At 33.9% G+C, this 15,532-nt stretch overlaps 1 protein-coding gene and 1 pseudogene across 1 annotated transcript; both read right to left on the bottom strand.

The window, feature by feature from the left end:
• Positions 1 to 3,178: 3,178 nt before the first annotated feature.
• On the bottom strand, positions 3,179 to 5,279 carry LOC125827280 (uncharacterized; annotated as a pseudogene).
• Positions 5,280 to 7,488: 2,209 nt separating this feature from the next.
• LOC125827267 (uncharacterized) lies at positions 7,489 to 9,391 on the bottom strand. The gene is made up of 4 exons (XM_049506590.1): positions 8,704 to 9,391; positions 8,469 to 8,601; positions 7,672 to 8,377; positions 7,489 to 7,617 (listed from the first exon to the last, which is right to left on the bottom strand). Exons 1-4 carry the CDS (start codon positions 9,389 to 9,391, stop codon positions 7,489 to 7,491), a joined length of 1,656 nt encoding a protein of 551 aa, XP_049362547.1.
• Positions 9,392 to 15,532: the final 6,141 nt, after the last annotated feature.

The raw sequence follows: 15,532 nt of genomic DNA, 5'->3' as shown, positions 1-15,532 counted from the left end.
TCTGGTTCCCCTTTTTTTTTTTGTTTCTGTCCGTGTATATGTAGGAGTGTATGTTTGTGTTGGGTATGTTGTAGTGTAGGTCGTGTGTAGTGTGTGTATTGGATAGTGGAGTGGGTTGGGATAGTGGTGAAGTAGCATGGGGAGAGGGAGTTGCGTTATTATTATATAATATAATATAATATCACAAAATATAATAATATAATAAGAAAATTATTTAATTATTTTTTATACTAGCAAAAATTTAGTAGTTAATAATAAATTATAATTAAGAAATACTGGCCTATTTATTAAACAAAACATATATATTTTTTGTTATTTTCAATTTTTATTTTTATTTTTAAAATAAACTTATTAAGACAAAAATCAAAATATATAACTTAGACATAAAAGAAATATTTAAGATTTAAAAATAGTGTAAATTTTTATGTTCGGTCAAAAATTACGTGTGTACAGTTTTCCCCTCTTTGACTGAAAACACGAAGAGTTTGCAGACAAAGAAGTAGATAACGTGACAAGTTTTGACTGGACTTTTATTTGTAAGGAAAAAAATGTGACCGAGTCTTTGTTTTGGACATCCTACATATCTCGGGTTATAAGGGAATCAGGTCACATGTAGTTCAAGGAGATGAGGTGATGAGTTTGAAGTTAAATGAGGTTCCATCGAGGCTTCAGGTCGTGGCTCTTATCCTTACATAAATAAATAAAAAATGAAAGCTAATGTCAAAAGGAAAATAAAAGTACAAGCTCCTATATGTGCAACTTCTCTTGGGTTTTCACTTGAGTCTTGACTTTGAGATATAACCTAGATTTTTGGGTGAGTCTCTTGATCTTGAATTGAAAACTTGCCACTTAGAGTGAGTTTTTTGCCCTCTTCGAAATGACAATTTGAATATGTTCTTGAATGACTGCATGTTTTCTTGATCTAAAGTTGAATAGAAATAAATGTCAGGAAGTCAGGCTGCTACATGCATTGAAGAAGCTGATTTTGGCTATCATGGGATTGATCATTCTGAAAAAGAGTTGAAACATTGTTCTTGAATTTCAAATCCACGTTTTGCTTGAAGAAACGTGAAAACCATCACAAACAAAAGAAATAAACAAAATTTTTGCCCCAGTTTTCACTGGAAAATTTTTGTGAGCTATTAGCAAATGTAAATTTTCAAAAATAAACTCAGACTAGGAAGCATTTATCCTAGGAGAAAAAATAAAAAATAATGTCTCCGAGTAAGAAGTGTTTACCTAGGAGAAAATAACTAAATCATATTATGTAGAAGGGTCCTGCTAATCCCATTGTAGGAGGGTCCTACTAATCTAAATCTCATTATGTAGGAAGGTCCTGTTAATCTAAATCTCATTATGTAGGAGGGTCTTGCTAATATAAATCTCATTATGTAGGAGGGTCCTGCTAATCTAAATCCCATCTTGTAGGAGGATCTTGCTAAATCTAAATCCCATTATGTATGAGGGTCCTGCTAATCCCATTATGTAGGAGGGTCCTGCTAATTCCATTATGTAGGAGGGTTCTGCTAATCTAAACCCTATTATGTAGGAAGGTCCTGCTAATTTAAATCTCATTATGTAGGAGGGTCCTGCTAATCCATTATGTAGGAGGGTCCTGCTAATCCCATTATGTAGGAGGGTCCTGCTAAACTAAATCTCAGTACTTAGGAAGATCTCAAATAACATAATCATAAAATAAAATCACCACAATATTTTATCCCTTTTTTTTTTTTTAGTTTTTAAATGTCTTATATTAGGAAATGTTTATCCTAGTAAAGAAATAAAAAAAATGAAAATAATTGTCTCACACTAGAAAATGTTTATCATAGGAGAAACAATGCAATAATTTTTTTCTTTTTTTATTTTTCTTTCAATAATATTAACAAATTTGAGTCTTCAAGATATCTTTTACGTAAGGAATATTTCCCTGTTTTAGAAAAGAAACAAAAGAAAGTTTATGTTTTTTTTTCTTTTAATGGTGGTCGATTTGTGGCATTGGCTTTGAGGATAGTTGCTCCTGTTGTTGCCATGTTTCACTACAACATTTTAGGGCTACGGCCACCCTAGAAAAGTGTTGTCTAAACTAGCAAAAAGTGTGCCCTTTGATAAAAGGCTACACTTTTTGACTTTCGACAACACTTTTTTGGGGGTAGCCTAAAGAGGTGTAACCTTTGACTTTAGACAACACTTTTCAAGTGTTGTCGTATTATCTACGCTTAAAAGCTTAGCCTAAAAGGGAAAAAGGCCACACTTTGCAGCTACGCTTAAAAGTGTTGCCTTCTTAGCTACACGTTCAAGCGTAGCCTAAAACGCAAAAAGGCCACGCTCTGCAGCTACATTTAAAAGTGTTGCCTTATCAACTACACTTTCAAGCGTGGCCTTTTCTTCCATATTGCCCACGATTTTAAAGTGTTGCCTTTTCTATCTCATGTATGACAACACTTTGAAGTGTAGTTCTTGCCCATGTGCATACACAATTAACTGTCCTATGGCTACACTTTTAAGTGTGGCAATATTATTTTGGCTATAAAAGATTTATAAGCCACAATTTCTAATTAAAAAGCACCAATATTGTTTTGCAATAAATAAACACAAGCATCAAATTAGCTAATAAGTAATTCAAATATATAGATTTGCAATAAACTTCAAAAGATAGTATGCCTTGTGTACATACACATACTTATAAAACAATATTCTAAATATGTGTACACAATAATTGTTCAAAAAGTACTCTTACAATAGTTCAATATATTCTAGCAATGAATATATTTCACAAAATCAAATATAACGTATTCAAACATTTACAATAGTTCAAAAACTCTTCATCATCCACTTCAATGAGATCAAATTGACTTGTGGCGACCCTTCAAATTTGACCATCTCCATTTCCCTACACATTTAAAATAAAATTAAATATTAAAACCAATTATGAACAAAAAATCAGATTGTAGAATAGGAGCATGTGGAGCCTGATCATAGACATATGATTTCGGATGAATCTACAAAATTGGACAGCAAAGTGATCCGTGGAGCTGATGAAGATAATCACAAGGATAGTGGCAACAAGTCTTGTGCAGCAAAAAGTTCTGATTCATTTTTGAGTTATTCCGAAAGAGAGTTAATGACTACAAATCAGGATGCAAATAACCAAGAGATTGAAGCGCTAGGCTTTTAGCAGTTAAGCTAGTACAAGAAGCAATCGAGAGAATTCTTCTTCCAGAAGTTCAAGAGCACTCATATTATCAATCAGCAACAAGTAGTGAATGTAAGTCATGAACACTTCTACAAACGAACAGATAACAGAAGCAGAAGATGAAGACAAAACTCCTCTCCTTATGTATTAAATTTTATGCAAACAAACAGATAACAGAAGCAGAAGATGAAGACGAAACATACAGAAAATAGGTGAAAAAACAGAAGCACATCAGCATGTAGCATTTGATATCACAGCATATTCTTTCAGATGTTGTATCAAAAATAGGGAATGAACAACTCGATGAGATAAATAACAACAAAACACTACCTGTAACGAATACATATAACTCTCCTTAAGATTTCTCGGAAGAAAATGATGATATATATAAGCCACAATGGGAGAAGTTTCAGCATATATGATGTTGTCAATCTCATAAGAGAAGCAGTTAGTCAGATCCTAACAACACCGACTCGAGATGATTCATCCAATACACAGAGTGTCACTAATGACATTGTTCAAGATGAAGAGCCACCAAAAACTGATCATACAGATGGCAAAGAGCAAAACAGTACAAATTCACTCTACGAAAGCTTGAGACATCGTGACAGTCAATTAGAAACAATGGATTTTGTTGCTAATTAATAATACTATCACCAAGGGTAAATTTGAGCCACCAAAGTCTAAGAACTGGAGCAAGCTGAAGAAATGGATCCTCCTTAAGAGATCAATAAAGGTATTAGAAAGAGCTCGAAAAGTCAATCGACAACCCTTCAACTTTTACCCTGAACCAGCTCCCTATACTATTATCCAATCATTTGCTGTTCCACTAAGACAACAATCAGGCTAAAAATGATATACCTATTGGCCTTGCGACTCCTATTATCACTACCAAGCAAGGACCGCCGGCTGGAGCCACAACTACACACAAATCAGCAACCAATGGGAAGAAGAACTACGGGCAGAACCACCATAAATTCCAGATCAATCATGCCAAAACTAGAGCTACTTTGAAAGATTCAAACATGAAGTTAAAAAGCTTGCAAATTAACTACCTTAATAAGCCAACTACCACAAAGAGGACTTTCAGAGAAACTGAGAGGACTAATTAGCCAACTATCACAAATTTACAATCACATAGGATATAGTTCTTTGGTATACTAATTTTCTAACTTATTTCTCTAAAAAAGAACATTTGAAAAAATACAAAATACCTTTTGAAGATCTGGGTCATGAGTTGACCTAGAAGAATGTGGAAGATTTTGGCCTTTTACAGCTTATGCACTACTCGCATCAATAGGTGAAGAAATGTTAGATCGAACACACCCTGGCATATCTCGAACATTCAATCCAGGGTTGTTTTGAAGCAATTGACTAAAGAAATGTCGCATTTATTCTCTCATTTCATTAATTTCTTCTTTTAGAGAAGTGATTCCATTGGCATGTTTCTGTTTTATCTTGTTAGTTTCCTCATCTTTCTTTAAAGAAGTTGTTGTCACTGATCTACCATAGCACCTAATTCGACCAGGCTGCTCCTTTCCAAACACTGCCGTAAAAGCATCATCTGTTGTTTCCCCAGAATTTTGGCGATTCTGAAGTTCAGCCTATTGAATTAAATTGACATTCATATTAAATGTAAGTACTTCTTTCTTTCCAGCGACTCAAGCATATTAAAATAAAAATATCACCCTCCTAGCAATATATAACTTTTAAACCTGAATTAAATTCATCACTAATCCACTTTAAAAAACTTACTATTGCAACTTGAGTATCGGTGTGAAGATCCTTTCCCGTCTTTGTACGAGTTGCAATAAACATTTCAGACTTTGATGGTTCCTCATTGTTTTCTTTGGTTGCACGCTACAAATTATATCAAAAGAGATTAAAAAACGTATCAATATGTTCTAAAGAAAGCTTAAGATATGGTAAGTTTGTCATCCAAAAAGACAAAGTGGATTAGTCTCATGAAATTCAATTTTTTTACGAAATGTCTGCTAAGTATTACCAATGCCACGCGTACTCTTGAAAAATTAATAAGTCCCATTCGATGCCTCCACTTTTGTTTTTTCCTATTTCGAGAATTCATCTCACACATGGCCTATATTAAAATAAAAAAAGATCTTTGAATTAATAAATAAAACAAAAAAAAAATAGATATGATGCAAAATAAGTTGAAGAGTAGAAATGCACTATTTTAGCCTTACTTGAACAGTTGGGTGTTTCCAATACTTGATCAATTGACGAAGTTGTTCTTCTGGCATGTCATCAGGACGTTTTGCTAGCATATCCTCAACGGTACTATTTTTATCAAAATATCTCTCTTTAATTTTTTGTTTGTATCGCCTCCAAGCATCACGAAGACTAGTCATCACCCACTTCTTTCCTTCTACTGGAATTAGGAATTTGGACGATGCAAAATAAAATATATTTAGCTTCAGTCAGTAAAAATAAACAATAAAATATGCAATCTCAAAATTGATTGTTCTTACATTGATATATTCCCACATGCGCTTTTTCTTATCTTTTAGCACCGCATGCCAACTAGTGTACATCAAGTTGATGAATCTAGAGTTCCTTGAAATTGTTCCTATAAAGTTGGTTAATTCCAACACTATCTTACAAGTTGGGCCCACTGCTTGTCCTTTATCAAATGTCACCTTCTTTCTTTCTTCCAAATTTCTTGCGTGAATATCCTTACATGTTGTTTTTCCTTGAACTTTTTTCGGCTCCAATATTCCTAGATTGATGTAACAGTAAGGAAATAAGAAATTTCTTTTATATAAGTAATAAATCTTACAACGCTTAAGAAATACCTTCTGTACCACAATCAATGCCAATTTCATCATCTATGTGTATTGCTTGTTTTTTTTTAAACTGATCAAGACTAGTAGCTGGTATGACCGACTTCCTCTTTACCTGCTTGCAGTTTGGTAGATCATGAATATCATGTTCTTTTTGTAGTTGTTGTTCTTCCAGAAACTGATCAAGACTTGTGGCCGGTAGGACCGAGTTTCTCTTCACCTGTTTGAAGTTTAGTAGATCTTGAATATCATGTTGTTCCTCTGCATTACCAAGTGTTTCCCCAGTCACATGTACTGAAGCAGTAACACCTTTCTTGGAAGACGTTTGGAACCTAAAGTTGTGCATAGGAAGTTTAGTTCCTTTCTCTTGAATGGACTCTCCGGATTGAAATAAGCTCTTTTTAGTTTGTCCTTTCCCAACAACCATATGTGAGGTACCAAGCTCTTCCCTCGAAGACGAATGAACTACTGATTTATACTCAAGCAATTTACTCTTTCCTTGTTGTGGAATCAAATCCTCAGAATTCTTTCTTTTATGTGCTATTGGTGCATGCTCTTTCTTAGCTTTATCATTGTGTTCGTTAGCAAGTTGTTCTCTCTTAATCTTGAATTGGTTAGCCAATTCAGTACTTGATCGGTATTGCATATCAAAGTTCAGATTCTTCAGTGGACTTTGAGCTTTGTTCGGATTCGAACCTTTTTTCTTTAGTGCTGCTGATTGACTTATTCTTCCTGCTTTCTTTTAATCTCTTTTTTTTCTTTCCCTACAGTAAGTTAACCTACAAAACAATAATCAGGTGATTGTTAAATAGAAAAAACAAACCTGCAAAGAGAAGAGGTTCTAGCTTCATAATCATATACGTTCTAGGATTGTTAGATAGAAAAAGCTACAGAAATATAACTTTAAAAGATTTAAATGTGTTGCCTTCATTGTGATAATGAGAATGAGTAGTGAACTAATCATTAGCTTCCAGAAAGATAAGGGAGTACTACACACAGAGGACTTATTTCACTGTGCTGCCTTCACTGCCTTCACTGTGTTGCCTTCACTGCCTTCTCAATGTTTATCAACCTTCACATCATCCCAGCAAAATTCTATTGCAGCAAAAAAATTATACATTAGGAACACTACAAAATAGGACAAAAGTATAACAGCTTGATCATGCAGAAAAAAAAAAAAGAACCTCCTATGCCATCTACAGAAGAACTTCATTAAGCATGTCTGAATTAGAAAGCATCATAATTCAGAATTCTTATCTGAGAAAAGTAAGTATAATCATTGACTCTAGGAACAGCAAGAAAGCTGACTAGATCTAGTATAGTCATGTTTGTTGGAGCACATGCTTGATTCACCCTATACAAGCAGCAAATACCACAATTTACAAGTACCAACAACAACAACATACTTAGATATCTTAAGGTGTTTGTACAAAAACAGTGAAATAACAAAAAGAGTGAGTTAGCACTATATGGTCATCACAAAAATATTAAAACTCATGGTGTGTCATCTTCAAACTCATCTTCAGACTCATCGTCCGACTCATCTTCAGAATCGTCTTCATACTCATTTTCAGACCCGTTTTCACACTCTTCTTTAGACTCATCTTCAGACTCATCTTCAAACTATTTTTCATACTCAACCTCAAGTTGTTGAGTAACAAATTCCTCCGAAGACACATCAATAACAGTTTCTGGTACATCAGTCCTTAATAAGGTAACTTCACCATCATCTTCTGGTATGGATGGTCCCATCAAGTGTTCAGAGAACTCATTTTCATAACTTTGTGGGAGATCAGATTCAAATTCATCACTCATGTTAAATAAGTCTCTCGGAACAGTCTTCATAACATAATGTCTATCTTGATCATATGGATCTTGCACATAGAAGCATTGATGTACTTGAGATGCAAGCACAAAAGGCTCTTCCTGAGAGCATCTCTTGTTAAAATAGACATAAGTAAGGACATAAATATCTTTTTCAACCTCATACCAATCGCACTTAAACAGAACAGCCTTAAAATGACTAAAGTAGTCTAACTCAACTATATCAACTATTCTACTATAATAAGTCAAATCTGCAGCAATCGGGTTCTTATCTTTTGAGCTTGCAAAGCTTGTAGTTGAGGCAACAACTGTAGCACCACTATTTTGTGTTTTATGCCTTGCATCATGTTGCCTAATATGGAATCTATATCCATTAATGAGATACCCAGAGTATCTTTTAGCAACAGAATTTGGTCCTCTAGACAATTCTTTTATCAAATCAGGCACATCCTCTTGCAAAGCACGAATTTCAAACCATTGAGAGAAGTTTTGACAATGATCCTTGGCCTTGCTCCATTTAGATCTTCGTGGATGATTATTAACCTCTTGCTCATGCTCTCTACACAATATGTACTTTTTTGTTAAAATGATGAATAAAATAAGTTAAAAATTAATTATACAAAAGAAAATACTATATAAAATTAAAGTACCTAATATATTCTTGAATCTCATCACAATTTCCCAATAAGTATTCATGTGCCTGACTTAGTGACTTGTTATCTAAACTAACTGGATCAGTTTTCTTTGCTCCTAAAGGACATCCCTTTTTAGGAAACAAACTCACTGTTTTTGCATCACTTGGGTCACATTCATCATTATTTCAGGCTCTTCTGTTAAATCTGGTTTGTACTGCCCTATGCAGATATCTAGAAAATAAATTCATACAGTCTATTCCCACACGCGCCTCTGCTATGCAACCTTCTGGATAACGTCTGTTGCGGATATATGATTTGAATGTACCCATTTCTCTTTCAGTGGAATACATCCATCGGTTCTGAACTGGACCGCCTAATCTCACTTCATTCACCAAATGAATAGGCAAATGAATCATTATATCAAAAAATGACGGAGGAAAAATTTGCTCCAACTGATTTATTGTTTCCCTAATCTCTACTTCTAAGCAATCTAGTTCCTCCAATATGATAACTTTTTTACACAAACGTTGGAAGAAGGAACATAGACGAATCAAAGGAATAGCCAAATGATTCGGAAGGATGCTTTTAATTGGTATTGGAAGTAAGTAATGTAACATGAAATGAGCATCATGGGTCTTATAACCAGACAATTTTCTTTCATCCAATTGCACACACCTAGATATATTAGAGGCACTACCATCAGGTAGCTTGGCTGTCTTTAAAACTCCACAAAAAACTGATTTCTCTCCATTTGTCATTGAGAAGCAAGCTTTTGCAAACTTTGTTCTTTTATTATCTCCAGTATCTTTTGGATGAAGATTCTTTCTAATTCCCATCTCTTTCAAATCATACCGGGCTTTTGCATGATCCTTTGTTTTGCCAGGAATATCCAAAAGAGTTCCAAGTATGCTATCAACTATGTTCTTCTCTATGTGCATTACATCAAGGTTGTGGCGTAACAAGTTGTGTTGCCAATAAGGTAATTCAAAAAAGATTGACTTTTTTTCCATGGGCCATCATTTGATCTCTTTCTCTTCTTTCCAAATACATTTTCAAAATCTTGTAAGCTATTAAGCACATCGGTTTCCTTTAATAAAGGTGGAGGACGCCTGAATTCAATTTTTCGATTGAAAGATCTTTTGTTAGATCTCCATGGATGATCCATGGGTAGAAAAATACGATGATCCATATAACACATTTTTCGACTATGCCTAAGATAGCGAGAATTAGTGTTATAGTTACAACAAGGGCAAGCAAACTTTCCTTTTGTACTCCATCCAGACAACATAGCATATGCAGGAAAGTCATTGATTGTCCACATAAGAGCTGCTCGCATTTGAAAAGTTTGATTTCTTGAAGCATCATATGTTTCAACCCCAGAATCCCACAACAATTTTAACTCATCTATCAATGGTTGTAAGTAAATATCAATGTCATTTCCAAATGATCGTGGCCCAGGTATAAGTAAAGAAAGTATAGAATATTCAGATTTCATGCACATCCAAGGCGGCATATTATACGCCATCAACATAACTGGCCATGTGCTATGAGATATAGTCATGGTTCGAAATGGATTGAACCCATCACTTGCTAATCCAAGTCTTACATTGCGAGAATCTTGTGCGAAAATTGGATGCAACCTATCAAAATCTTTCCATGCTTGACCATCAGCGGGATGCCTTAACTTTCCATCTTTAGAACGCTCCTCGTCATGCCACCTTAAAGAATCAGCCGTCTTTGAGCACATAAATAACCTTTTGAGTCTAGGAATTAATGGAAAGTGTCTCAAAGTCTTTGCTGAAACTCGATGTGATTTCTTAGAAGGCTCAACCTCATAATCAACTTCAGGATTTTTAATATATCGTGAAGCTCCGCAAGTATGACAAAATTCATCATCCTTATGATCATTCCTAAACAATATGCAATCATTTGGACATGCATCAATTTTCTCATAATCAAGATCGAGATTCTTAACTATAGACTTGGTCTTATTGTAAGACGGAGGAATGTTCAACTCGGGCATCGCCTCTTTTAATAACTCTAAAAGAGAAGTGAATGATTCATTGCTCCATCTGTGTAGACACTTCAACAAATATAAACGAAGTGTGAATGATAATTTAGAGAATCCTATACAACCAGGATATAATTCTTGGCTTGCCTCTTCAAATAAGTTATAGTATTTCTTGGCATCTTCATTTGGACCATCATAAACTCCTTCAGCTTGTGCAACATCTCTAAATTGATCATTTAACAACCCATTAATATCATCACGCGAGTAATCCATATCATCGTCAACATTCAACTTGATATCCCATTCCCCGTGATTGATCCATCTAGTATAACCTTTAACAAATCCATAGCATATTAGATGATCATACACTATATTCCTTCGAGTCCAACGAATATTACAACATTTTGCACATGGACATTGAATTTCTTGTCCTTGAGGATCTCCATAAGAGTAAGCAAAATCTAGGAATGATTCAACACCATCAATATACGGTTTGCTATACCTTGTTAAATCCATCCAATCCTTGGATGGGATATTTGAATTCCTAGAAAAATATATCAATATTTAATCTTCCAGTAACAATCATTAAATCATTAATTACTTCACAAATAAGTTTTAAAAGTCATGAGTAAGTTACCAGAATCAGGTGTTATGAGATGATAATAGTTTCGTACCTAGTCATGGCGCTTCTGCTATGCCAAATCAAACCTTGAATCCTCCACAAATGTTTTTGAATGTTGATTATACGTCTAAGGAAAAATAAGTAAAATTAATAGGATAGACACAATTAAGAAAGAAACTAAATTAATAGGATAGACACAATTTAATGAACTAATCAAGATTAAGCAAACATCAACTACCATGTTTAAACATTCAAGCAAACATTACAATGATCCTATAATAGATAGTCGATCACACCAAAAAAACTTAAAGTTTCGTAGAGTTTATTCATTCTAAGTTATCCCTGACCTAAAGCAAGATTAGCTATAATCTTGGATCCTAAAGGGTGAAATATTACTAATAGAAGGACTTTGAATAAGAAGAGTTGTGAAAATTTTCAAGACTCTAGAAGTGTTCAAGGCTTAACAGAATCTTGTGATAAGGTTTACTGGAAAGCTGATTTTAAAAAGAGTTCTTTAATTTTACTTCAAGTGTTATGTAGCCTTCCAAGTTCTAAAAATAGGAAGAAAACAATTAACACGATCTAAAGCAGGCAAGTTGAACCAGATTTTAAGGCTAAAGTTGACTGCATTTTAGAGAAGGAAAAACATGCCCTGATGAATGTTATATGTGCCATTAGACAATGTTGGAGAGTGCTAGGCATCAATTTTTGCACTGTAAAGTAGCAGCTGGCATATGGAGTGTGTTCTTATCAATTTTCTTATCTACTGCAGTTAACTGACATGACTCACCCTACAATCTGAACCTGCCAGGACTACCAGATCACTTAGCTTCCTTCATCAAAAAATCTATAATCTGAACCTAGGCACCTCCCTTCTTCAGAAACATACCAGTCATATTCAACCATTCTACATCAGAGTTCTGCCTCCTGAACCTTGTGTTCCCAAGCAGTCAGACTATTTCCAATAGCAGAATAGAGTTCTGCCTCCTGAACCTTTTCTTATTCAATTCTTTCGTGTTCTGTTTTGTATAGAAGTTTGTTGCTTTGGTATATTGAGTTACAATATTTGTTTGGATTTTTTTTAGTCTTGTTAGAAATTTACAAGAAAATAGAACCAGCACTTTGTCATACACAACTTTATATCTATTCTCCAACCCAAATTTCCTGAGTAGACTGTTCTAGAGCTGAAAAGCTTAAAAACTGGTAAAGGTATTAATCAAGAATATGTTCATCTGGTCAAATAAACATGTTCCCTATGCAAATGAGCAAACAATATCATTCAGAAAAATAAGAGGAGCTTCTAGTCACAAAATAGGAGAAACTAACAGTGGAACTCCTACTCCTCCAAACATCCAATATAAAGTATTGCTACATATCAAAAGAGAAGACTCTGTAATTTTTGTAAAAAGCACAGGAATAAGAAAGTAATATTCCAAATATCAGCCAACCTCCAATGAAAGTAAATTAAACTACCCAAGATTGATGGGCAACTAAAACTGACAAAAGAAATAAAACTGTCTGGACTACATATCGAAAAAATCCTCTGGGAAGCAATATCCAACAACTTAATAAACTGCATACACAAAGTATCTCTATAGGCATACATTTTCAAGAATTAAGATTTTAGAGACTGTAATGTTTTGTGTAGCAGAGCTTACAGAGTTATAGGATTATTTGGCTATACTTGTGAGTATGTTAGACTTGAACACTACGGAGACAGAGTTATAGGATTATAGGATTTTATTTGGCTATACTTTTGTGTAGCTGAGCTTACAGAGTTATAGGATTTTAGAGACTGTAATGTTTTGTGTAGTTGAGCTTACTGAGTTATACTTGTGGCTTCTTTGCATTACTATAGTCTTGAACACTACGGAGCTGAATAGTTTAATTCAAAATTTATAATATTAAGGAAAACAAAGATAGATACTTACTGACTCAAATGCTTTCGAGTAGTAATTCCCTATTTCTCGTCTGCTCAATATGCCTAGGGCTAACTTTGACGTTCAGATTTTTCGCAATTTCTTCCCCTACTTTGAAATTTCATCTCTAAGAACCCCCAAAGTAATCAATTCCTTCTAAACACAAAACAAAAATTCAATCAATTGACTGTTTTTAGTACTAGATGATTAGTAGAGAATAAAAAGGAATCTCAGCTGTACGAAATCGGTACTTACGCTTCATGAAATCAGTATAGGAGAAATCTTTAGCTCAGCTCTTCAGCTTCCTCTCTTCAGTTCTTCAATCCTCAGTTCTTTAGCTTCAGCTCTTCATCTCTTCGAGAAAATCGGGTTCTGGAGAAGAAAATCTTCAGCTCAGCTCTTCAGCTCTTCAGCTCAGCTCTTCAGCTCTTCAGCTCTTCAGTTCTGGAGAAAAGTTTGTTTTACAGACAAAGAGTTATGTTCAAGGAAAGAAGAGTAAATCGTATGTTCTAGGAAAGAAGAGAAAGAAAAGTTTTTATTAATGTTTTATCAATTAATATTTTTGGCCAATAAAAATGGGAGGGAGAGTTAAAAATGTTGGAGGGAATATAATATTTTGGTGAAAACTCTAAGGCCACACTTTTAATGTGTTGTTTTTATAAATATAAAAATAGGACACTTTAAAAGTGTGGCCATATATGTAAATAGTTGTTGCCATTTATTTCATTTTATGACAACGCTTATAAAGTGTAGTCTATACCATTAAAGAGTACGCTTTACAAGTGTTGCCAATATTATCGATGCCAAAAGTTAAAAATTTAGGCTACATTTTAAAAGCATTCCCAAAAATATTTTAGGCAACACTTTACAAGCGTTGTCCAGATTTAGTGTGGCCATAGGCCTAAAATGGTATAGTATTTGAAGCTAATTTTAGCTTGAGATTGACTGCTTTCTTTTGCTAGTCAGCTCACCTTGATAATCTTGAAAACATCTCTAGTTGTTCAGAACTTCCAACTTCAAATTTGTTATACTGTTTCCACCCTCCAACAATAATTGAACCTTGTATTCAAAAATTGTCAACTGCTGACAAGATACTATGCATATCACTATTTCTTGAATCATGTCACGATTGATGGGCTAATCAAGCTTTGTTTTGTGCAATTGAAGAGATGGTAGCAATTTTGAAATCATTTTCTGCCTGCTTAATGAAGACTATCTCAAGATTGAATTGAGCGAGACACAAAATAAGAAGAAATAATATTTGATCCTTTTAAAAAGAAAAAAAAAGATAATAAAAAAATGGATTCCATTGATAGTGGTGGTCAATTCTAATGATCATGACATGTTTTTTGGATTAAATGGTCTGGTCTGTCCAATCAATCTAAACTTTATTTTTGTCAAACTTTCAAATTTGAAGTCAGACTTCTATAATCCAACTTTTGCACTAGATTTATGACTAACATTTGACTGGTGGTGCCTTGAAAGGTTTTCACTAACATGTCTGGCTTTTTTTTTATTATCTCTCAGTCACTATCGTCTTACGGTGCCCTGAGGGTTTTCACCAATAAGACTCTCTCATTTTTTACTTTCTCTCGACTCAAATGATCCCCTATAGGGATTTTGAGGATTTTCATCGATAAGATTTCCTCATTTTTTACTCTTTATGCGAGTGGCATAACATTTTTCCTTATATAATCAACACTGAAAGCTTCATTGACTTGTCATTGTTAAAAATTGATCAGAAGGTCCTTATTTGGATTGTAACGTGGCTTTTGGACAGGGTTAAAATGAAATGATTGGCATGAAAGCTCAAAGATACTGCATAACAGGGTTAAGACTTACAACTTTTGAAATCAACTCTTTTTACAAAAATACAATAAAATAAAATAAAATAATAATAATAATTATTATTATTATTATTTTTGCCCCAGTTTTTGTGATGAGGGCTTTCTAGATTTTTTCTTGCTAGGACTGAACCTCAAAATAAGGCTACCTACGTATCTTGTCAAAGCAAGAATCAGGTCGAACGTAGTTCAGGAAGTTTGTTTTTTGTTGTTATTGGATTTTTATTTTTATTTTACACTCCAACTTTTCTTTTCTCTTTTTTTTTTCTTTTTCACTATTCTCTTCTCTTGACTTTTTTTTTCTTTTTTTTTAACTGTATTTTGATTCCAAAAGAGGGGTATGAAAGAAAATAAAATTAAGGTTCAAAAGGGATAGCAAAGGATTACACGGTGTTTGGATAGTAGAATGAAATGTCTTCATCATATTAATTATTAAAAATGTCAAATACAAGCAATTCCCTTTAAAATGTGAAGTGAAAATCATACAATATTTTTTTGCAACATATGTATTGATGAATATGTATATCATTTTGTTGCATGTTTGTCAGCTGAGAATCTCCATTTGAGTAATACCTTCTTGATAACAAATGACATGTCAAGTTAGATGAATTTTTTTTTGGATACTAAAGGAAGTATCAAGATGTCTAAGTCCTTTATTAATTTTCTCAAAAAAAATAATTTCT

The sequence above is a fragment of the Solanum verrucosum genome, unplaced genomic scaffold, assembly GCF_900185275.1.
Source record: "Solanum verrucosum unplaced genomic scaffold, falcon-dt-bn FXZP01000295.1, whole genome shotgun sequence".
NCBI lineage: Eukaryota > Viridiplantae > Streptophyta > Magnoliopsida > Solanales > Solanaceae > Solanum > Solanum verrucosum.
The sequence above is the reverse complement of the archived record's forward strand: the minus strand, read 5'-3'. Positions and strand labels throughout refer to the sequence as shown.